The sequence below is a fragment of the Thunnus albacares genome, chromosome 21 (assembly GCF_914725855.1).
Source record: "Thunnus albacares chromosome 21, fThuAlb1.1, whole genome shotgun sequence".
NCBI lineage: Eukaryota > Metazoa > Chordata > Actinopteri > Scombriformes > Scombridae > Thunnus > Thunnus albacares.
The window spans coordinates 13,908,175-13,929,223 of NC_058126.1; the positions used below are offsets into that span (position 1 = coordinate 13,908,175).

Here is a 21,049-nt window from a genome sequence, read left to right on the forward strand (position 1 = left end):
AATGAGTATAAATCCTATGTGTCGTATAAAAGACTACATTACCCATAATGCTGGGGACCAGAAAGGTTGTAGTTAGTCGTGTGTGTTCGAGTAAACTGGTTGACAGTGAGAGACCGACATGTGTTAATTAAGCCCAGTTGTTCTAGTGAGAACATGGAAGTCCAGAAAGTATTTTTGAACTATAATAACTTTACTAAACAGAGACTACAAAGAGAGATGTAGCCATGGTGAAGAAGATGAACCCATATTTAACACATATACAACTTTTATACTTGTTTGGATTTGATTGCTATCCACTCTGAATGTAAAAATCCATTCAACAACAGAAGACATTTTCCTATATTTTGTACTATTTTGTACTATAAAGTATAAGCATAACAGGCACATAATAAGCCCTCTTGAGACCAGAGGCCTGTACTACCAAGCAGGGTTTGGGGTTAATGAGGTAACTTCAGGTTTAACTCTGAGCTTTCAGGGTTACAACGGTGGGTCACTTCTTACCGGGGTACATCACCATGGTAACTTATGCTGAACAGCTAACCTGCTCTGGAGCAGGTTAACTTCAGAGGATCGGGTCATAACCTGTCAACACTCCGACCACTGACCAATCAGATCACTGGGAGAAAAAGAGTCATCATTCCTACAGGATCCGGACATGGACAAAAGTCCTGAGTTTACAATGAAGTGACAAGTAACAAGTTTTTTTTTTTATAGGTCAGTGGAAACATTTCATTGTTTGAGGATTTCTATTTCCAGTCTGGTTTAAAAACAGAGTGGAAAGATTGTTTACGACACTAAACACAAAATGATGATTTTAGCTGCATTTTAATGGTATAAAGTTTATTTTATCCCCGGAGTGAAAGCTGACAGTGTGGATGATTTTACACTCTGATTCCATCACTGCAGCTCAGAATAACATGAAACAACTGTGTGATGATAACTGGAAATAAAAATGCCAGATTGTCTTTTATTAGAAAAATAATCCACAGACTGTTAATTGGCTCCCATGATTATAAATGCAACATTTGGATGGGATAGACCTCATCAGTCATTAACTGCTTTTCCACTCTTTGCTTCTGCAGCAGAAACACTCTATAGTTAAGTCATATATAATAATTCCTTCATGTATTTTAAGCCTTAGCCTACTTTTAATATGTAGAAATAATTTCTACTTTTTCTTGTTTACATTTCACTTCGTTGAATATGACTTGCTGCTGTTCTTAAAACATAAGTTTTCCGCAGGTACTTGATATCACTGTTTCATCTCATATCATATGAAGTATATGTTTCTGATGATGTAGCTTGTAATTAACAACAATCTTTCAAATGAACGCGCTCGTAGCTGGAAAACCCCGAGTTGACTGAGCTGGTTGATAATCAGCTTCGTCGTACTGGTTATCTGGACGGCCAGTGTTAGGTTCTTGGTTCATTAGGTCAGCTTATGAAAAAATATCCTGGGTATGTTGAATCTGCTTCATAGTAATGGCCCCAGATATTAACCTTCTGATCCCACATGAAGATACAAAGTAGTTGCTGATAGTTGAGATAATAATAATGCAGCTCTTTGGTCTGTGTGCTGTGTTGTTTGTGTGCGACAGAGAATGAAACATCAAGCAGAACAGCCGCGTTAGAAGGGTAAAAGGTTTCTGTCTGGCACTGACATGGCACATCAGTGCTAAGGTAATTGACATGGCCTTCATCAGACACACACACACACACACACACACACACACACACACACACACACACACACACACACACACACACACACACACACACACACACACACACACACACACACACACACACACACACACACACACACACACACCTCTTTTGCATCTCCACAAGATTCATTTCAAAAGCTTTTCAACTGAGCTTACCTTTTGCATTTACTGACATAAAAAAAAATTAGATCAATAACAAAGTAAACATGCAAATATCTAAGAAACCAGATGCAGGCAATCCTGTTTCACAAAAGCTGCTGCTATCAGGACTAGCCAATCAGATGCCTCTATTTTATCAAACCAGAGCATGATTAAAAAATCATATGGATCGTGACAAATCAGATGATCTTTTCCCCTCACTGGTGCTATAAAAAAGGTGAAACATTTAAAAGGGGACTATGTGCTTTAAGAAACCAAGAAGTGATTCAGAAAATGCTGAGCGATGCCTCATTGTCTCCTTCATAACCATTTATCAAAACACTGCAGTTATCAGCAGAGCAATCCTCATTTTAAACCATGATTCATATCTATTCTTACACCCAACACACTCACCACACTAACACAGAGTAATCACTAATAGAGGGGACTTTTCACGTTGGCTCGACCAACTGTAGAGCAAATTGCTACCCTCAGAATTCATCAGCCATTTATCAAACCACTAGATTTTCTGAGTTGTTTACTGCTCAGAGAGGCAAGTGCAACACATAAACAAATAACCAATAGAAGCACAAATATTGATGCAATGAGGAACCAAAGCAGGAAAATATCCAAAAGACAAAGGACCAACAACTTATTCTAATACATATTTTAAAACAGTTCATGAATTTTTAGGAGACCAAGCTTTCAAATCAGCTAAAATCCTAAACAAAACACACACTGCACACTACATGGAATTCATTCTTACTTGGGATCAGGGGGTCCGTCTGACAGTGGCTTCATTGACAGCTTGCAGAGTGAGCGAAAGACAAGGAAGGCATCTTTCTGGAGGATGTGGGAGAATTTAGCACCAGGCGGCTGGCCCGGTGCTGCTCCTGATTCCTACAGTGAAACAAAAGCAAGGAGCACAGCAGTGACAAACTGAATCTTATATCCTCCCACCTACTAATGACATAAACAGTGTGTGAAAAAAGCCTCCAGATCTATAAGATTTATTTAACCTTGAACACAGAGGAGCGCAATCAAACATAATTGCAGGGTTCATATACAGCTGGAAAGAAGGGTGATTATCTAAGACCTTCCAGGGAATACATTCACCTTAATTAAAGAGACCGGCTTTAGGAGTCCTCGCAGTGCAAGTGTTGACAATCTCTTTCATTATTTTCTTTTGATTAAATCAAGAGGTTCATTTCCCTCTGACTCTCAGCCAGCACAGCTATTCAGCAAGGCCAAAATGTTACATCACATACAGGAAATTACATATTTTTGAAGTCAGCTCCCAATCATAACACTAAAATATGAAACAAATAAAAATAAAGGCTAACATTCCAAGTTTAAATGATTTGTTGTGTAATTTCTGTTGTCTCTCAGATTATAATCTGTCTTAATGTTTTAACAAAAATGTAACGCACTATAAGTCTTTTATAAGAGGTTTGTCCTTCACCTGAGTGTCATTGGACGAGACAGACAGTCTGTCATCAGGCAGCGAAGGGGTGAAGCTGGCAGAGATAGGAGTGCCGGGGATGCCGTTGGCATGGACGTGCTCACTGTCACTACCCAGGGTGCCCTCGTCCTCCAGGGAGCACTGGGTCCCCTCTGTCACTGCTTCAGCTGGCTCTGACTCCGCCGGCTCGCTCTCGCCACCGGACTCCTTGGTGTCCGAGCAGAGGTTCGCAGGGTCCAGGCAGTGCCCTGTGATGACGATGGAGCAGGGATGAAACGGATTGACGGGGGTGAAACACTTATCTCTAGTCTCAACATGCAGATGCTTAAACAACCTCAAACATGCTGGACCAGAACTGCAGGTTTTATGAGCAGCGAAGCAACATCTAACTGTCAGATCTTTTGAGTTTGACATGTTGTTCTGGTCAAATACAAAAACATAAAATGACAGTCAGTGGCACATTGTACAGAAGCAGCATGTTCAACAGTGTCTAAGGGAACTTTCAGGTTCAGGGAGGATACCAGAGTGCATTTCCGCTCAGTGTTCCTCCCGACCATTAAAGCTCTGTTTGTCAAATTGCTGCTCAAGGGTAAAAGTGTATTTGAAAAAGGAAGCCAAAGCACTATTCTTTTGTGTGTTAATAAACAGCAGCTTTTGTACAACCTTGGCACACAAAGAAAGAGTGCTTTGCCCTTTTTTTGTCAACATCTAAGGGAACTTCAGGGAACTTGACCTGACCTAAAATTTTAGGAACTTAAGCTGTTATTTATTTATCGACAGCCAGATTTACTTTTGCGTCTTCTTCCAGACTAACTTTGTACCAAGAGATTTGCTTCCTATTTATAAAACCAAGCACCAGGCTGGAAGCACAGTTTGCACGTGATCTGAAGTACAGCTTGTATAAAAAGTGCACGTTGCTCGTTTTCCAACATCGTGCAAATAATGGGAGGATCGCAAAATCGCTTTGATCACAAAATTTGTGTGATTCTCCGACTCACAAAAGCTTGTGCAATTTTGCACGGAGACTTTGGTGGGTAAGTGAAAATTCAAATTACCTGTATTCTACAGTACAAAATGTCAACAGCAAACAAAGCATGGGCAATTTAAGGGTGAGCTGCACTGAACAAAAAGCAGAAAGGTAGTTGTGAACTTGCTATTCACCGAGCTCCTAATAACACAGTAACAGCACAATAACAAATACAGTCATTTGACAGTCACTCTGCAGTGGGTTGCAAAAGCCTTTCTTTTGTGCTTGTGCATTTATTTCCTTAGAAACTGGTTTAATGACTCCTACAGCATTAGCATTAAAAACTGTCCTATAAATAAAGGTCTTTTTAATTTGAGGACACATATTTTTTTCTTTGTCTTTGAAAAGATGCCTCACCTCCAGCAACAGTGTTGACCACCTCCTGCAGTATACTCTGGACAATTTCCTGGGCTTTCTCCTCATAGTTTTGGGCTTCCTCCTCCTCTTCCTCATCACCTGGCACTGGATGCTGCTGGGCTGCTGCATCTAAACAAGCACACAGTTTGAGGACATACACTCACAACTAAAAAGGTGCAGAGTGCAATGAACAGATTGTTCTGCTATAGGCAAAGAGCTTTCTGGGACAGAATGTGCAACGTTACGATGTCACTGACAAAATATTTTTCATCCTGCTCTTCATATCCCACAGTTCTCTCAGTGAATGAGCCATTGTAGTGCTGAATGCGGTATCAAATGTTTCGCAACAGTAAACAGTCGCTCTCGCTGCTTTCTTTTCTTTAATGAAATTGCAGAAAATGTGGAGTGCGGCTTTTATCGTGCATATTCAGGGTGTAAATCAGGATGTTTCAATCATCAAACAAAGCAGCCTCAAATGTGCATAAAGCTCAGCAGATATGCAAAACAGCTTAAAATGTGTGATTTAAACATTTCTGTGGTTAAATCTTAAGTGTGAGTGGAGCCCGATAAATCTGAAGTCACAGTTTAACAGCATTTGGCACTGAGAAATGTGATGAGAAACGTGATGAGAAATGTGAGAAATGTGATGTTTCTCAGTTTTGAAGGCAAGATAACACCAGGAGATATGACTTCAAATGGCAAACCAATGGGTTCACGATCAGGATTTTTTATTTAAAAGGTGGTATTGTTAAAAACAAATCATGATGGTACTGGTAGGTTTATTTAAGAGAGCTAGAATACAAAAGGATAACAACCAGGACACAAAAATACAAGAGAATAAGCCGTCTTACTCTGTGCTGCTGCTGTGGCTTGGTCTGCCTCAGTCTGTTCATTCTCTGCCACACAGAAGCCAGAACCGTTTTCTGGATCTGGGCTCTCGTAGACGGACCCCTGCTCTCCCTGCTCCTCCTGCTCCTCCTGCTCCCTCTGCTCCTCCTGCTCCCCGGACACAGACCTGCCGCTGCCCTCCGGCGCCGGTGTCGAGGGGGTCGACGGGGTGGATGGGATGGTGATGCTTGGAGTCGGCGGGGTGACGGGCCCGTTGGCCTCCTGGTTCAGACCCTTGGCCGGCGGGTGGATGTGAGTCTGTAGCTGGGGGGAGTCGGGCTCGGTGTGCTGGGTGACCGGGGAGTGCTGCCGGTGCCGCTCTCTCTCCAGCTGCTTTGCTTCCTGCAACTGCGTTCGGGGAAGGGACACGCACGTACAAAACAACACGTACGCAGACAATGCACACAAAGAACGGCAAAAGCATTCATAGAGCAGGCGCATGGCACACACACACACATGCACACACAGAAAAAGCCAGGTTAATACTGTATAAACCATCTCATAACAGCAATTACAAGTTTGAACAACCTGTCTACATTCCCTGAAGGCTCACTGAGCCCAAAGCAGAGCCACAAAGCTTCTGGATGTCAAAGCAGCGAGCAAAAGACAGTTTTTAAGATTGTGTCAGCATACATTAAATGTGTGTTCTTATGGAAATGTATATGAATATGCACTCACTGAGAAGTAGGACATGCTTCTGAAACAGCAATGAGACAAACTTTGTGGAATCAATTCATGCTGGCTCGGGTGAACTGGGCCTATTTCAATCCGCTGGTGGCAGAAGGTATTTGTGGTGGAAAATGCTTCATGCAGCCATGTCCTGACTGATGTGTCATGGCTGACATGTGTTACCATTGCTTCTGATATTGAGCGCTAGAAGGTGTTGCAATGCTTTAGCTTGGTAGGTCACGAGCCAAAAGTGGGTCACAAGACATTTGCACACGGTTGTGGCCTAAAAAAATATGTTATGTTAGTGAATATTGTTATTTCAGATATTGCATAGCTTCATGGAGGAGAACTATTTCTACTGCTGATCTCCACCAATCACAGAGGTAAAAACGTACTGATATGCACAGTTACACACTTCACTATCTCATAGCAAACACCGATACAACTTCCAAAAGAGAGCAAACAATTACAAGCAGTGGAAATTCTCTCAGCCAAGCTAAATTAACAACAGCCCATGGTGCATTTTCAATCCAAGTGCATTTGTAGATTTGTTGGAAATAAATGTTGTTTTTTTTTAAAAAAAAAACAAAACACAAATTACAGACTTGAGTGATTCAAGGAGAAAAGGGCAACGGTAACTGAAGAGACATGGGTTAAAGATGAAAATATAAACAGCATGACACATTTACAAAACAATGGTGATAGATGGCGAGCCGTCCCCCCCCTACAGCAGACATGATTTCACATTAATAACTGTAATTAACAGCATGAATCTGCCAAGCGCAGAGACTGATGGCCAATGTGAATTTGTTTCAGTTAAGTAGTCTGTCTCATCTCCCTTTCTAGCCACGAGTCATAATTATACAATCTGTTTCATGACATTTCTTCGCAGAAAGTCTTTTTTTTTTCCCCTCTCACAAGGCAAACCAAAAATTATATTTCACATCTACTTCTTACACAAACTCCCTTTATTAAACCTATTTTGTCTTGTTTTTTAAAAAAAACACACCGCCATCAGAAGGTGTTTGCCTTTAATTAAATGACCCTGATGCTATTGTCACATCCAAATGTAACGTAACTAAATTCAATGACACAGCATTCTGAATGAAACAATTAGTATTGAAAATGAGCAACGGTAACAAGGCCAGACAAACGCACCTCCACTAGAGGGGACAGCCGAGGCAGCGCAAACAAACTAAGCTCATTATTTAAATGCCAGCTCAGTCGGATAGTGAAGGCTGAGTCTGTGTGCGGGTGAGCGAGACAAACCCTGTGTGTGTGTGTGTGTGTGTGTGTGTGTGTGTGTGTGTGTGTGTGCGCGCGCGCCAGTGAATGTGTGTGTGTGATCATACCATGCTGAGCTGCAGTCAGGAGGATACATCTACACACGAACACAGAGAGTGGATCTCCCTGTGCAGCAGCACAACACTATACAGGCAGTGACAACACAACAATGGGCCTCTGCCTCAAAGTCTGCCTTGTCTGTCTATCTCTACCCCTGACTGCTTCTTTATATTTCTCCGTCTGTGTCTGACTCAATACCAGTCTCATTGTTCTTAAAGAACTATATTAGGCCTTTGGAGAAACAAAACATAACAAAAAGCTGTCAGGAACTAGACAGGCATAGCTGACCTGCGATATATATAAACCATTTACCACGCCCAGGAGTGAATGTAAATGTAAACTAAAATGCAAACTAAAATGTAAATCGGTGCAGGAGAGCGAGATGATTTGTAGGTAAGTCAACAAAAAAGCCACACGGCAAGCATATGGTGGAAGAAGTACACAGCATACCTGCTCCTGTGTAGTGTAGGAGCAAAGGAAGGAAACTGATGAGTGCATGAATGGATGAGGAGAAGCTTAATGCGCAAACACAGATAACACAGAGAAGAGTTTAAGAGCTCTGATCAGGCAAGTCACGGCAGTCCTGCACGCTTTACCTGGCGGTCACGCTTTCTGGAGGCCAGAGACCAAGATAGCTTGTGATTTGTAAGCTATGTGTCCAAAAGGAAGGGAGGGGAGGCAGGTGAGGAGGGGGGAAAAAGTGTCATTCAAAAAGAAAAAGATGACATTAGAGCAAGCTTTTGTTTTGAAGGCAACACCTAAAATGTCCCTCTGGACACAAAGCAAACAGTACACTTTAATTAAATCAGGAATTGATGGCTTGAGTAAACCATCTCTTAGAAAGCTTTTCCACAGCATATGATATCTTTCATTATATTACAATCCAATTTGACTCAATGCCAGATATATATGTAATATATATATATATATATATATATATATTACATATTGCTAATTCGTAGCAGCATTTTAAAACTGCCACTTTACAGATTTTCGAGTCTCAAAATTGCCCAGTTTGTTTGATCCTAGAAACAGCTTTATACTTCATCTTGCTTTTTTTCAAAATTTGATCAGCCAGCGGCTCAAGAGAGGAGTTGCCCTCTCTTTCACTTTTGAGTTTGTGTGTCTAAATATCTCCAAGAGGGTTGGACATACTGCTTGATTCTCCATGCGTGCAAAGATGACGTTGAGCATCTGTGTGAGCGTGGCCTTGGCTGTGGTTTGGTTGATGAGATTCTTGCTAGCCAGGTAGATGTTGTAACACGTGCGGACGGCCTGCAGGACGGTGCCCTCGTGGATTTCTATGTGCTGGGAAGTCACTGCTGTCAACAGAGCCTGGAAGAGGAAAAGAAAGGGAGTGACAGGGAGGTGTTTCACCAAGAGTAAACCTTAGAGTAAGCTGATTAATACTGTATGTAGAACAGGTCCAATTTATACTGCAACATTTTACACAGTTGAATGATTTTACATTTTATTACACAATTTTGTCATGACTTACTTTACAATACTTAACATACCTGTTTTATTACATGACAATTTGACAAAGTGGTCCAGTTTTTCCAGCTGGACCATGGGTAAAACTTTTAACATTTAACATCACTACTAGTCAAATATCAGTATGTCTCTAACTTTCCCACATGCACTTCACTCCATCAATGCTTGGGAAATTTTACATGTCAGTGTCAGGTTTTGAAAAAAAACGCTGACCTGAACTAGCAGGTCCCTCTGGTACTTCTCCTGCTCAAAACCTGGTAATATTTCCATAACTCTTGAAGTGTGAAGCCTCATTAACAGACACACCATACGCATGAATAATCTAATGAGTTATAGGAGAGATGTAAGCATATTTTTAAAAAGGTATGTTTCTTTAAGGATTTTCCCTCATGGTGCAGCACCACAGAAGACCACAAAAAAAGACCATCAGTCAACTGCTTACAGGATAAAAAAGCAGCAAAACAGATTTAACTATGATTGAGAGTATGTGAGCAAAATAGGAATAAATGAGAGAAAAAAAACTTTGTTTTAGTAACTATAGTGGCTTGAAAACTTTCACTCTGTAAAATAGGTAGCAATCAATGAAGATGAACAGCCATTAAACATCAAAATAAGTTTTTAAAATCCATCATTTAGACAGCCTGTGTTAGAACTGAGAGGGCTCTTCTACACGGTGGCAACATCTTCCATCTCACTGCAGTTCTCATACAGTGAACCCAAAACGATCAAAAAAAACAGTATACCTGGAAGAATCAGCATATTTTTGTCTCAGGCCAGATCAGAAGGGAAACTTTGGTCAACGACCTTAATAAACGTCACTAATACTAGAAATAAAAACACTACAAACATTATAATACTTGGTGAGGAACATGGGCAAGATGGCTACTACGTACCACAATCTCCACTAATTACAGTACAACAATCTCACAGTGACGACCCGCCCTGTAAATTATCCCATTCATAACATAATTATACATTAACTACATTATTATTTTCAAATGACATTGATTCATAAGCTAAAATAACACTAACAACTGTCAAGCAGGAACAACTTTTGCCATACAGTGTTGTAATTTAATATAGTAAGAAATCAATAAAACCGACTAGACTTTTGGTATCAAATTGATACAAGAAACAAGAGTTTAGCCGATAAAAGGATTCAGAGGTCTGTGAAGTATCGGTGAACAAATCAGTGAAACAAACTGTGATGCTGCAGGAGACGAGGACGGCGGCGCACCTTAATAATCTGTAGTTGCACACCCTCATCAGTCTGTGGCCCCTGGAAGCAAGCGCAGATGGTCTCGATGATCCTGTCGATGAGCTTCTTGCCCGGGGCCGTGCTGTCCGGGGCACTGCCCGTCAGGTGGCCGTATGCTATCAGCTTCTACAAGTCAGACACATGCAAACACGCGGATAAACACACGGGGCACACACACACACACACATATACAAACACAACTCGCCTGAGAATATGACCTGCTAGTCTTTATTGTTATGACAATTTCTGCACACATGACCTGACTGAATTTACTTTATTTATACTTTCAGTTGTCTCTTCAAAATGACTTGAGCACCGTTGGCGTAAGCACACACCATACAGCGGACTGCCATATAGAAACACTCATGCAAACATTTCGGGTTCTGCGGTCTGACTTATCCTGCCACTGACCTGTAAACAGTCGAGTGAGGTGATGACGATGCGGGGACATTTGGACTGACATGCCAGCTCAAACGGCAAGAAGTACTTGTCAGCTTCAATGAAGTTGGTCTTTGATTTGATTGGCGGTAAAGTGCTGGAACCCGATTTGCCGTCTCCACTGGGTGGGCTAGGAAGGAACAATACAGAAAAAAAAAAAAAAAAAGAAAAAAGATAAGAGATTGTGAGATAAACACAGCGATCACCCGGTCCAGTCTGTCAACTGGAGTCACTAGAAAAGAAGCAGAGTTCAAAAAAAATCAGCCTGACACACTCCCACTCGCCTTGACATCCCGGCATGACTAACAGTGTGTGCTAAGAATGGCATGTTTCACTGTGCAGAACAACCTCTTCTCATCTACAGTTCCAACAGGACATTAAACGTGCTAAACCTTAAAAAAAAATGCCTTGCCCTGCATCCTGATCCTCAAAGGGAAATGCAGAGTAACAAACTTTATTACACTGAATTTAATATAATGCCTGAGTGCTTCAAATTCTTCACTTAATCTGTGTTATTCGGTCTCATGTGTTCATGCTGACAAAGCATCTCCAGGCCTCCGACTGGCTGCTAAACCCTAAATCAAATGATACATCTATTTTTTCAGATTTTTTAAAGACCAGGGACACAGACATAAAATATGGAGCATTGCTTTCAGCCGCCATGTGTCTAAAGCATCCCCTAGCACAACCACCACACCCAGACTGCACTTGCTGGAACAGGAGAAGAACAGAGAAAGGGAGGGAGGGAGGGATACAGATAGAGAGGGAGGGGTTGCATTGTTTATGTCTTGGCAATGAAAAGGGATGACTTCAGCTCTTTCAGAGGGACGACCTCGCAGAGTGTAGCAGGGCACAATCGTTAAGAGAAATAGAAAAACGAGAGGAAGGATGAAGAGTGTCGTAAAGAAAAGTTTTTAAAAAAAAGGAGAGAAAATTATAAAGAGAGCAATCTGAAAACAGAAGGAGAAACAAGCATGAATTTAAGAGGGGTTAGAGAAGGAACAAGAGTACAGTACATGAAGAGAAATAGAAGAACGACTAAGAGCCTAGCAGGGGGAAGGGAAAAATATTACGAGAGCTATCTGAAATCAAAAGAGGAAACAGGCTTTAAGTAACATGATTTAAAGAGAAATTAAAGAGAGAAGAAGAGATCAGCTACAAATATACACATGAATATAGTGATTCAGGGGGAAAAAAATCTGTTTAACAGCCTTCTAGACATTTTCAAAACCTTTTGGACAACAACATCAAAGTGGGGCTGTGATTCAGCAAAGAGCATCCACTCTGTTGGCTGATCCATAAGGCCTGACCCAGTCTCCCGTCTCTCTCAGCTTTTGTGTTGTGTGTCTGCAGGGAGCTCTTCTCCTCTGGATTATTCCTGGACTCTCTCTCTCTGCTTAATGTCAGCAGGAGTGCTCCATCCCCTTATGATCACACACACCCAACCTCTTTAGACTTAGCCTGCTTATAAACATAACACGGACATTAAATGTGTTTTAGTTGGACAGCGACGTCTATATCTGCAGCTCCACACTGCTGTGGTGGGGTGCCAGCAGACAAAATTTACATCACTGATGAGTGAGGTTGATAATAATGGTTTTCTGGTATTCTGTTATAGTAATATAGACATTAGAACTGCAACGATTAGTCGATTAATTGATTAGTCGACTGACAGAATATTACTCACTAACTATTTTGATAAATGATTCATCGTTTTGAGTCATTTTTTAATAAAAAATACTAAAATTCTCTGCTTCCAGCTTCTTAAATGTGAATATTTTTTGGTTTCTTTATTCCTCTATGACAGTAAACTGAATAGCTTTGGGTTGTGGACTGTTTGTTGGGACAAAACAAGACATTTTAGGTTGCATCTTAAACTTTGGCATTTGACATTTTATAGACCGATCCACTGATGGATTAATTGAGAAAATGACCGACAGATTAATCACCAATGAAAAAAATCGTTAATTGCAGCCCTAATTGACACGCATCCTACATGTTGAGCTTGACGGTTCATTCTTGACCTTGCAGTTGACAAAAACAATCTCCACTTAGTTGCTTGCTCCGGAGCTTTCGACCATATTATTCAGTCAAGTTTGCTGAGTTGTCATGGAGATGTAGACATGTAGAAGAAGTACTAAAAAGTGTTAATAATAATGAAACGCTTGAATATCTACAGTTCCAAGACAAATGATAAAACTTCTTCTGCTGGTGATGACTGCTGTGATGCGGTCGAAAGCTACAGAACGATCGAGTAAGTTGACCTTTAGTGGATTTTATCTATATCGACCATCCATACTGCTAAGTTTGTAAAAGATGTCCTTGTTCTATCAGGGCTCGTACATCTGAGCTACAGAATGAATGAGGAACAAGATGCAATTTAAAACCGGGCTGCAGGCTCACAAAAACAGTATATCTGTATTCCTGAGTGGGACTGTGAGACTGTTGCATCTATATAACATGAAAAATAGCTGAGAGTGGCAAAGTACCCGAGGTGAATCCAAAATAGCAGCGTTTGAGTGAAAGCTTGCACAAACCTGGTCCTGCTAATATGAAGTGAATGGATGAATGAAATAAGCAGGGAGAAATGATGAGGGGTGAAGGAGGGGGAGGAAGAAGGGGAGGGAGGGACAGCGTGTGTCGTAGGGAATAAAAATGTAAAAAGGAAATAAGAATGAGACGGCAGGAGGAAGAAAGGATTGGAAAGAGGAGAGGAGAGGTGGCACTCATGCTACGTTTCATTCCACAACCCACGTTACTTGGCAGCCTGTGTACATACACACACACACATGCATGCACACACACACACACACACACACAAAAACAAGTTCAGCATTAGGCAGGGGTTCGTGAAGAAAGCCATTAATGAGAAGGCAAGGGGCTGTTGGGAACAGGCCAGGCAGAGAGACAAAAACAAAAACACTAGAGGCTACACACACACACACACACACACACACACACACACACACACACACACACACACATACACACACACACACACACACACACACACACACACAATGTTCTAATCCCCTTCAGTCTGAACACAGGAGAAAGCAGCAGAGGCTCGCACTTGAGCCTTGAATTTTACACTGCCTGAACATGTGGAAACTCACACAAACCCCATTAAATGACCCCCAATGCTTGATTCTATTATGTGATTAATCAGATGCTTACCTTAATTTTTCTGATTCCTCTTTGATTTCCTCTGAAAGAGAAAAAAAAACAAAGGCAAAAATGTAAAAATTAGTCAAGTATCAGCCTTGGGGAATGCTAATTCTGCAGTCTTTTACTCAGCTAATGACACCGTAGGGAGCAGAGCACAGATCAGGCCTGGCAGCAGAGAGGATACCATTTATTTATGCTTTTTAGACAAAAACAACAAAAAAAAAAAAACTCTCCCACTTTCACAACTTCTTTGGTGTTTATGCACATCAGAGCATATGCTGCTTTTTAGTTGATAGTAATGTATATCTGCACACATTTTGTATTAAAAATACTCAGCAGAAGAATGTGTGCATGTGTTTTTTTTTTTTTTTTTTTGCATGAATGTCTTCTGTGTCGTCATGGTGACGGTTTTGTTGATGTCCCACCGCCGAGCAGAAAGGAGCCTGGCTAATATATTGCCTCAGCTGCAGCTCAGCCACCAAAAATGTTATCATTATTCACTCTGTGTGCTGTGTCGATGAGCCAGGCCAACATTTGTGTTTATTTCACAGATCTCCAGGCATGAAAGCAGTTGTATGAACTTGCTGGGCGCTGCCACAGAGAAGCAGAAAAAAAAAAAAAAAAAAAAAAAAATAGAGAGAGACAGACACATAGAGGAGGGGTGGGAGGGTGGTGTGGTGGGGGGGTGAGAGAAAGAGCGACAGAAATAGAGCTAGAGAGCGCGAGAAGAGGGGCCAACTGGTAGACATTAAAGGCAGCCTTGAATGAGGAAGCTTTTTAAAACACAGTGGCAATCGGCAAAGTCCTCACAGAATTGCACCAGCCTGCGATGGTTGGGAAAAACCCGAGTAATGCAATGACAGCTCAATTATTTCACTGCTGGAAGGTTATGAGTCCTTTCAAAGAAATCCACTTGGCGAGAATATTTAGCACTTAACACTCCGTGGAATTAAATTAGGCCTGGTTTCAACCGTGTTTTACTGTACTACCCACGAGGGAAATAGGAGGAGGGGGGTGGTGCTGTCATGTATAGAAAAAGCAAAGGAAAGTGTCATTTTTGATTCGAAACTGAGTAATGCTAATTTATACGTCCATTATATACATAAAGAAGTCACAGTTGGCCTTCAGGACCGCTCTGAGCTCCCTGCGGATACAGATCTGACATGAAATCCAACCACATATCATGTTGTCATCTTTTCACGCCATTATTCCGAGACAGACTGAATGGGACTGCAGCCCCGTGACTCAGTCTATTTTTGACTGTTTTGTGCAAAAATGTGTGTGTGCATTTGTATTGTGCTGAGTGGACGGGCAACAAACGAGAAAGAGCTGATAGATCAGGTTCGAAAAAGTGACTGAATCCAATGATTCTCTGATAAATCGATCGGTTAATCTGTAAGATGTGCAAGAAACAAGAGGAAAAGACCCATCACTATTTCCCATTGTATTACAGATACATAAACAACAAAACATATTACATTTACAACAACAAAACAGAGAAAAGTGAGTCATCCTCTCATTTTAGAGGCTAGAACCACTAAATAGTTGGCATTTTTGCTTGATAAATGGCTTATAAGTAATCACTTAACAACCAAGTAATCCACTAATCATTTTAGCAAAGAACACAAATCAATGAATCTAACACCAGCACTTCATTGCAGCCAGTGTCACAAAGCACTGCAACCTTAAAACATACAATAAAAGAGCTGTTGCCAAATATATGATACTTCCAGTGTCTGACACAATAGCAGATATTCAAGCATTTCTAGTACATGCAACTGAATTTGAAGCACGTGATGGATAAAGCTAAAGCATGCTTGACCTGAAATACACTTCAGCTGCCACAGTAAGACGGAGGAGGGGGGGGGGGGGGGGGGGGGGGCAGGCGTTCAGTGTGAAGTGAAGGCGACTTCCAGCTCAAGCCAACAGCCTGATGTGGCCAGTGTGTACGAGGAGGCATCAGACGTTAACAGAAACAAACAAGAACAGAGAGAGACGAGAGACAGGAACACACAGATGGAGAGATGTAGAAGCGGATGCTCTGAGATATACCAGGCTCTGCCAATTATCTTGTTATAATGATGACAACTTCTCATATTGGGTTTGACCTTTTGATTTTTAATGTAGAGGCCATTTTTGGAAAGCCTCTCATTATTTTGTGTTTGTTTGATGTGCTTCCCTCTCGAGCATGCCATTAAAATGATCTCATTACAGATTTTTTTTTATTTTTTTATCTACCAACTCTGAGTTGAAATCTGACACTTAAAGCCAGAACTGTATGAATAAGTTTTGGCTTCTAAATGAGAGGTGTTGTGCTTATTAACTGCTGCTTTCTGTACTGACCATACACACATTATACTGTATGAACTGTACAGAACGCACTGTTTGAAGTCCCTTCTATTATCATTAGAGGGCTGCAAAAAATGTCTATATTTCATTGACAATTAATCTGTGACTTGTTTTTCATGCCAGAAAAATAAATGAAAAATGTCAGACTTCAAGGTGACGTCTTCCAGTTGCTTCTTTTACTTGACTAACAGTTCAAAACTTAAACAGTATCAAATGATTTGATATAAAACAGAGAAAAGATCCTCAATGAAAAACCCTTAAATTCAGAAAAGTGCTTTTGCTACTGCTTAATAATTTATCAATTATAAAAATGACTGCTGATTAATCTATGTTGATTAACTAATTGTTTCAGCGCTTATCACAGTCATGAACATGATACTCATGAATATTCATCAGTATTATTTAAAGATCTCTTCCTTTGTCATATTCCCTTCAAAGTTTGAGATGCGCGACAACCAATCGGCTCTGGAGTTTTCTTCACCAAAGTGAATAATCATTGCAGTCAGATCTTTTATTTCATTTTAGCTGGAGTGCTGCTGCTTGACAAAGCCCGACTTCATAGAGCTGGACCCAGGAGAATACTGTACCAGTGCAATATTACACTGTACTGAATGCTACATTAAAAGAATAAGCTGTATGTCTGTCTCTTTCCCACCCTGCTTAGTGCCATCTGCTCTGTAGTCCACAATATAAAATTTACTGCAAGACTCTGGAGGTCTCCTTTCCAGGATGTGTGAAATTACATACATGCACTGACCCCCCCCAAGCTATACCGCTTTTAATATTAGCTTCATGTCAAATGATTTCTGAAGCACGGGGTTATCAGATTTATGCAGATACACAAGTCATACAAGATGACAGGCGGGCACACAAGCAGACAGTTTGATGGGAGGGATGGGGATTGTCATATTGACTGTGTAAGTAACTGTCAGATAATTAGCTTGGTGTGTCAGGAGTGTTGATGAGGAATTGGCACCCCAGGATTTGAACAGTGAAACCATAGCAACGGTGGGTGGTGGTGGTGGTGGTGATGAAAAAGAGCAGATACTGTATGTAAGTACTGGATAGTACTTGGTACTGGACAGACGCAAGCCGCAAATGAAAGCTGTAGAATCACAACTGATCTGCCAGCTGATAGTTTTAAAACGAGCATGTACAGAAAGCCAAGTGGGACAAAAACACACGTGTGCATTTAAACATAAAAGCGAATGCCACTTACACATATGTCTGTATCCTGGTTAGTTTAATTGGCTTTGGTTGGTATGAGCTTCTGTATTCCTTCTCTACGGGCCCAGAAATGGCAGCCTTTTGTCACTTATTTACCCAACCACACTCTCCCTCTACCTCAGCTCTGCAGTAGTCATACTAAATACTGACTGCTGACCTTGAAGATGTTGTGTTCTGTGCCCTGGATTGTCCCAGGGCCCTGGGACAAAAGAGGAAACAACAGTAGCAGCAGCTCAGTGGAATGGGTAAAAACCTCCTCTATGCTGCTGTCACGCAAGACGACGGTGATGCAGATGAAACAGAGTGGCTCACACTCATCAATCTAATGAGTTCACATGAAAAAGACCAAGGGCCCATGCAGGAGCTTTTGTGAATCAGCTAAGTGAAAAAAAAACAACACAGAACTGAAATTTGAGAAATGTCATGTTACAGACTGCCACAAAGGCCAAAATCCACAGCAAAAATGCCCATATCCACATGAATAGTACTCTCATATCATATCTTATAAATATATTTTCCTGACACATCTGAATAATCCAGCTAGTAGATGCTGAAATGGCTCGATATTTCACATGAGCTTTCACCTTTAGCATTGCAAATGATACACATTTTTGCTTTGATTGTAATGAGGCACAGTAAAGCCAATCAATAAACCTGTTAAAATGGATTTGTATTGAAAAAAAAAGTAAAATAATTTCACTTCATTGATGATTTTAAAGTGCTACAACTTTTCAGTTGTAATTCTCAATGCCTCCATCAGCATCACTGCTGGGTTGATGCTTCAGCAGGTCAGAACAAGATTAAAGCTGTACTTACAAGCCCTCAGGATGGTCTGTCTCATAAAAAAAAAAAAAACACTGAAGCCGAAAGACTCTAAAACTGCCTTTAACCAAACCCCAGAGGGGATATGGCATACATAAGACACCTATTTCACTGACCAGATACATTAGAGGGAGCCATCCTGCCCTCCAGTGAGCTGTAGCCCCGACCAGCTCTCAACACAAAGCCTCTGAGAGCTCCATAATGTATGAGAGCAGCCTGCCGAGCCCTGAATCTCAACACATCTTCCACAGGCAACCATTTTCCTCGTGTTCAAGGTACTTTTTCCTCTTACCCTGACTTTGACCCAGATCCTTACAGCAGATGACAGTAAGGCATTAAATGAACATTAATGTCAGCACACCTAATTCCCCTCTTAGAGATCATATCGCTTTCATCATCATGAGACAAGTGGGTCACATTTATGTATAACTGTATAGGGCTACTGCTGCAGTACTTATATTGAGCAGCAGTGTCCACGAAGGCCAGCGAACCCCTCCAGTCCTGACCAAAGTCAGTCCAGTTACTTAAGTATGAGCCTTTTACTCTTGTTTCAGTTTCTGCGAAATCCCGTATACCCTGAGGTTGTCATCTATTCAAGGGCCCCCTAAAGCTGCCTCTGAGCTGGGGAGAAGGTCAGTCAAAAAGCTGGCTAATCATTTCTCCACTCCACTCTAGAGTGACTGCAGTCTCCAAGCCTAGATAAAGAGAAGAATGGGCAGAGAGAGAGATTTCTGAGAGCTAGCAAGAGTGCAAAGTGGACATGCATGAATGCAGCCAAGCACACAATCTCCAGTCAGGTACTTCCCCACTGTCAAAAGATATTGTGGCACCTACAGCATAAACAGCCTTTGTCCTCCTGATGAGGAAGTACAACACTTCCTGAAATTCAGAAAACACTCATCATGTCAGCTACTGTCTACATAAAATGGCACACAGGCAACGGTTACAGTTGCAAACCATTACAACATGATCAACCCATGAAACATATCCTCATTAGAACCATATTTATTATTGTATAGTGAAGACAACACTGCGCAAACATCCCTGTATATCACGGCCATAGTGGCAGACTTATTAAAGAAAACATGATAGCCCAGGTCCCTCAGTACAATGTCTGATATACGACACCTACACAAGAAGGCTGTCTGTGAAAAATACATGAGAAGATGACGACATCAGGGGTCAAGCTTAGCACCTTGGCCCGAAGGCAGCTCACACAAAACAACCAAATTCCATCTCTGTAAGCATTTATGCTGCACTTACATGGAAAGAAGCATGAATATGGATGGTATACATGTGTTTGGAGAGCACCATATGTAGGCAGTGGGTCAATAAGTCCATGTGAGGACAAGAGTGAAATCCTAAGAGAAGGATAGTTGTGATTCTGAGAGAGAGAGACACACACAACAACCTTACAGCTTCAGGTGACTGCGATGCTGGACTAAACGCAGCCCGATCCAGACTGAAAGACGGCGACATAACACTCAGTTGCTGAACTTGACAAGGAGCAGAGACAGGTTTCTGCGGTGCTTTATTTAATACCTGTTTCAAAATGGCTTATCAGTGATCCCTTCAATCACACTTACACTGAGCTACAGCAAAAGCTGATCATGGCTTAGATACCAAACACACGACGGTGTAGTCAGCCTCTTAAGATGCAAATGTGCAGCTGTAATAAATGAGGATGATGATTCAGCAAGAGAAGAATTTGGGATCCCTGAGCAAAAGTTAGAGGCAGATTGTGGTAGGGAATGTCTGGAGGAAAATCAGAGCCTACAGTGAATGAAAAAATTTGCTCCCGTCCTGCATCAACCATAGCTTGTACATAAATATATAAATACTTCTATACAGTCAATGGTATCAACTACTACCAAAATCCCTGGAGCATTGCAGTTTACACCCTATTGCTCTAAATGTGAGTTTGTGTATCTGGACGAAAGTAAACAGTGTTGCTAAAAGATGTGCATGCATATTCATTAAACGTTCACTGAATAAATAAACACTATAGCGAGGCTAAGACTACACTGTACGTGCTGGGGGGGTGAAGTTACAACACATGATGATGCATTTTAGAAAATACATACAAGCAGACTGACAATCTGCTTTCACGATGTATCGCATCAAAGTCCGACTGCTTCTCGAGGCAGCGTGACAAAACAACCCGCTCCCTGTCTCTCACTGCTGACGAGAGCTGCTTGCAGGCTAACTTGAGTCTTCCTGGGTGCCACCCTGCCTGAGCAGCGTGACAACGCATTCCTGAGCCAGCAGCAGCATAGCACCCCATTGGGAGTGTCCACCACAGGGACGACAGCCAGCCAGAACCATTAACACTGCAATCAAGGGTCCTGTCCTCTCCCCATGTGTTACTGTAACGTACACCTGTCCAACTTATGTCTTGTGTGTATGTGGCAAGCGACCAGTAGAAAGTGAGGTTTCACATGATCTTTCCTGAGTTGGAAACCGGATGTCAAATGAAGCATTGTAAGCATTCAGTTCTGTGAAACACAGTTACAGTTTTTGGTGGCAGCCTAATTAATGTTCACAACCTGTATCTACAACTTGAAGCTGAGCAGCATAATATATGAAACGTTAATCAAATGTATCACATTCAATTAACAGTGACAGCCTAATGTGCTTCAGGAGCTACTTACTCCAAATACTGAAGGTCCTGATTCAGAACT

The 21,049-nt window shown here is 41.4% G+C and overlaps 1 protein-coding gene across 4 annotated transcripts in view; it reads right to left on the reverse strand.

Annotated features, from left to right (window-relative positions):
- The window catches only part of arfgef1 (ADP-ribosylation factor guanine nucleotide-exchange factor 1 (brefeldin A-inhibited)), a 51,437-nt gene that overhangs the window by 19,511 nt on the left and 10,877 nt on the right, over positions 1-21,049 (reverse strand). For 2 of the 4 annotated variants that reach the window (XM_044338844.1, XM_044338843.1), the window contains exons 2-10: positions 13,980-14,010; positions 10,776-10,932; positions 10,344-10,490; positions 8,768-8,947; positions 8,209-8,262; positions 5,563-5,947; positions 4,712-4,840; positions 3,328-3,575; positions 2,632-2,765 (exon numbers count right to left, since the gene is read on the reverse strand). In XM_044338844.1, coding sequence (XP_044194779.1) covers positions 2,632-2,765; positions 3,328-3,575; positions 4,712-4,840; positions 5,563-5,947; positions 8,209-8,262; positions 8,768-8,947; positions 10,344-10,490; positions 10,776-10,932; positions 13,980-14,010 — 1,465 coding nt within the window. The remainder of the gene's footprint in view (positions 1-2,631; positions 2,766-3,327; positions 3,576-4,711; positions 4,841-5,562; positions 5,948-8,208; positions 8,263-8,767; positions 8,948-10,343; positions 10,491-10,775; positions 10,933-13,979; positions 14,011-21,049) is intronic. The other 2 variants (XM_044338846.1, XM_044338845.1) reach the window with 1 other exon arrangement.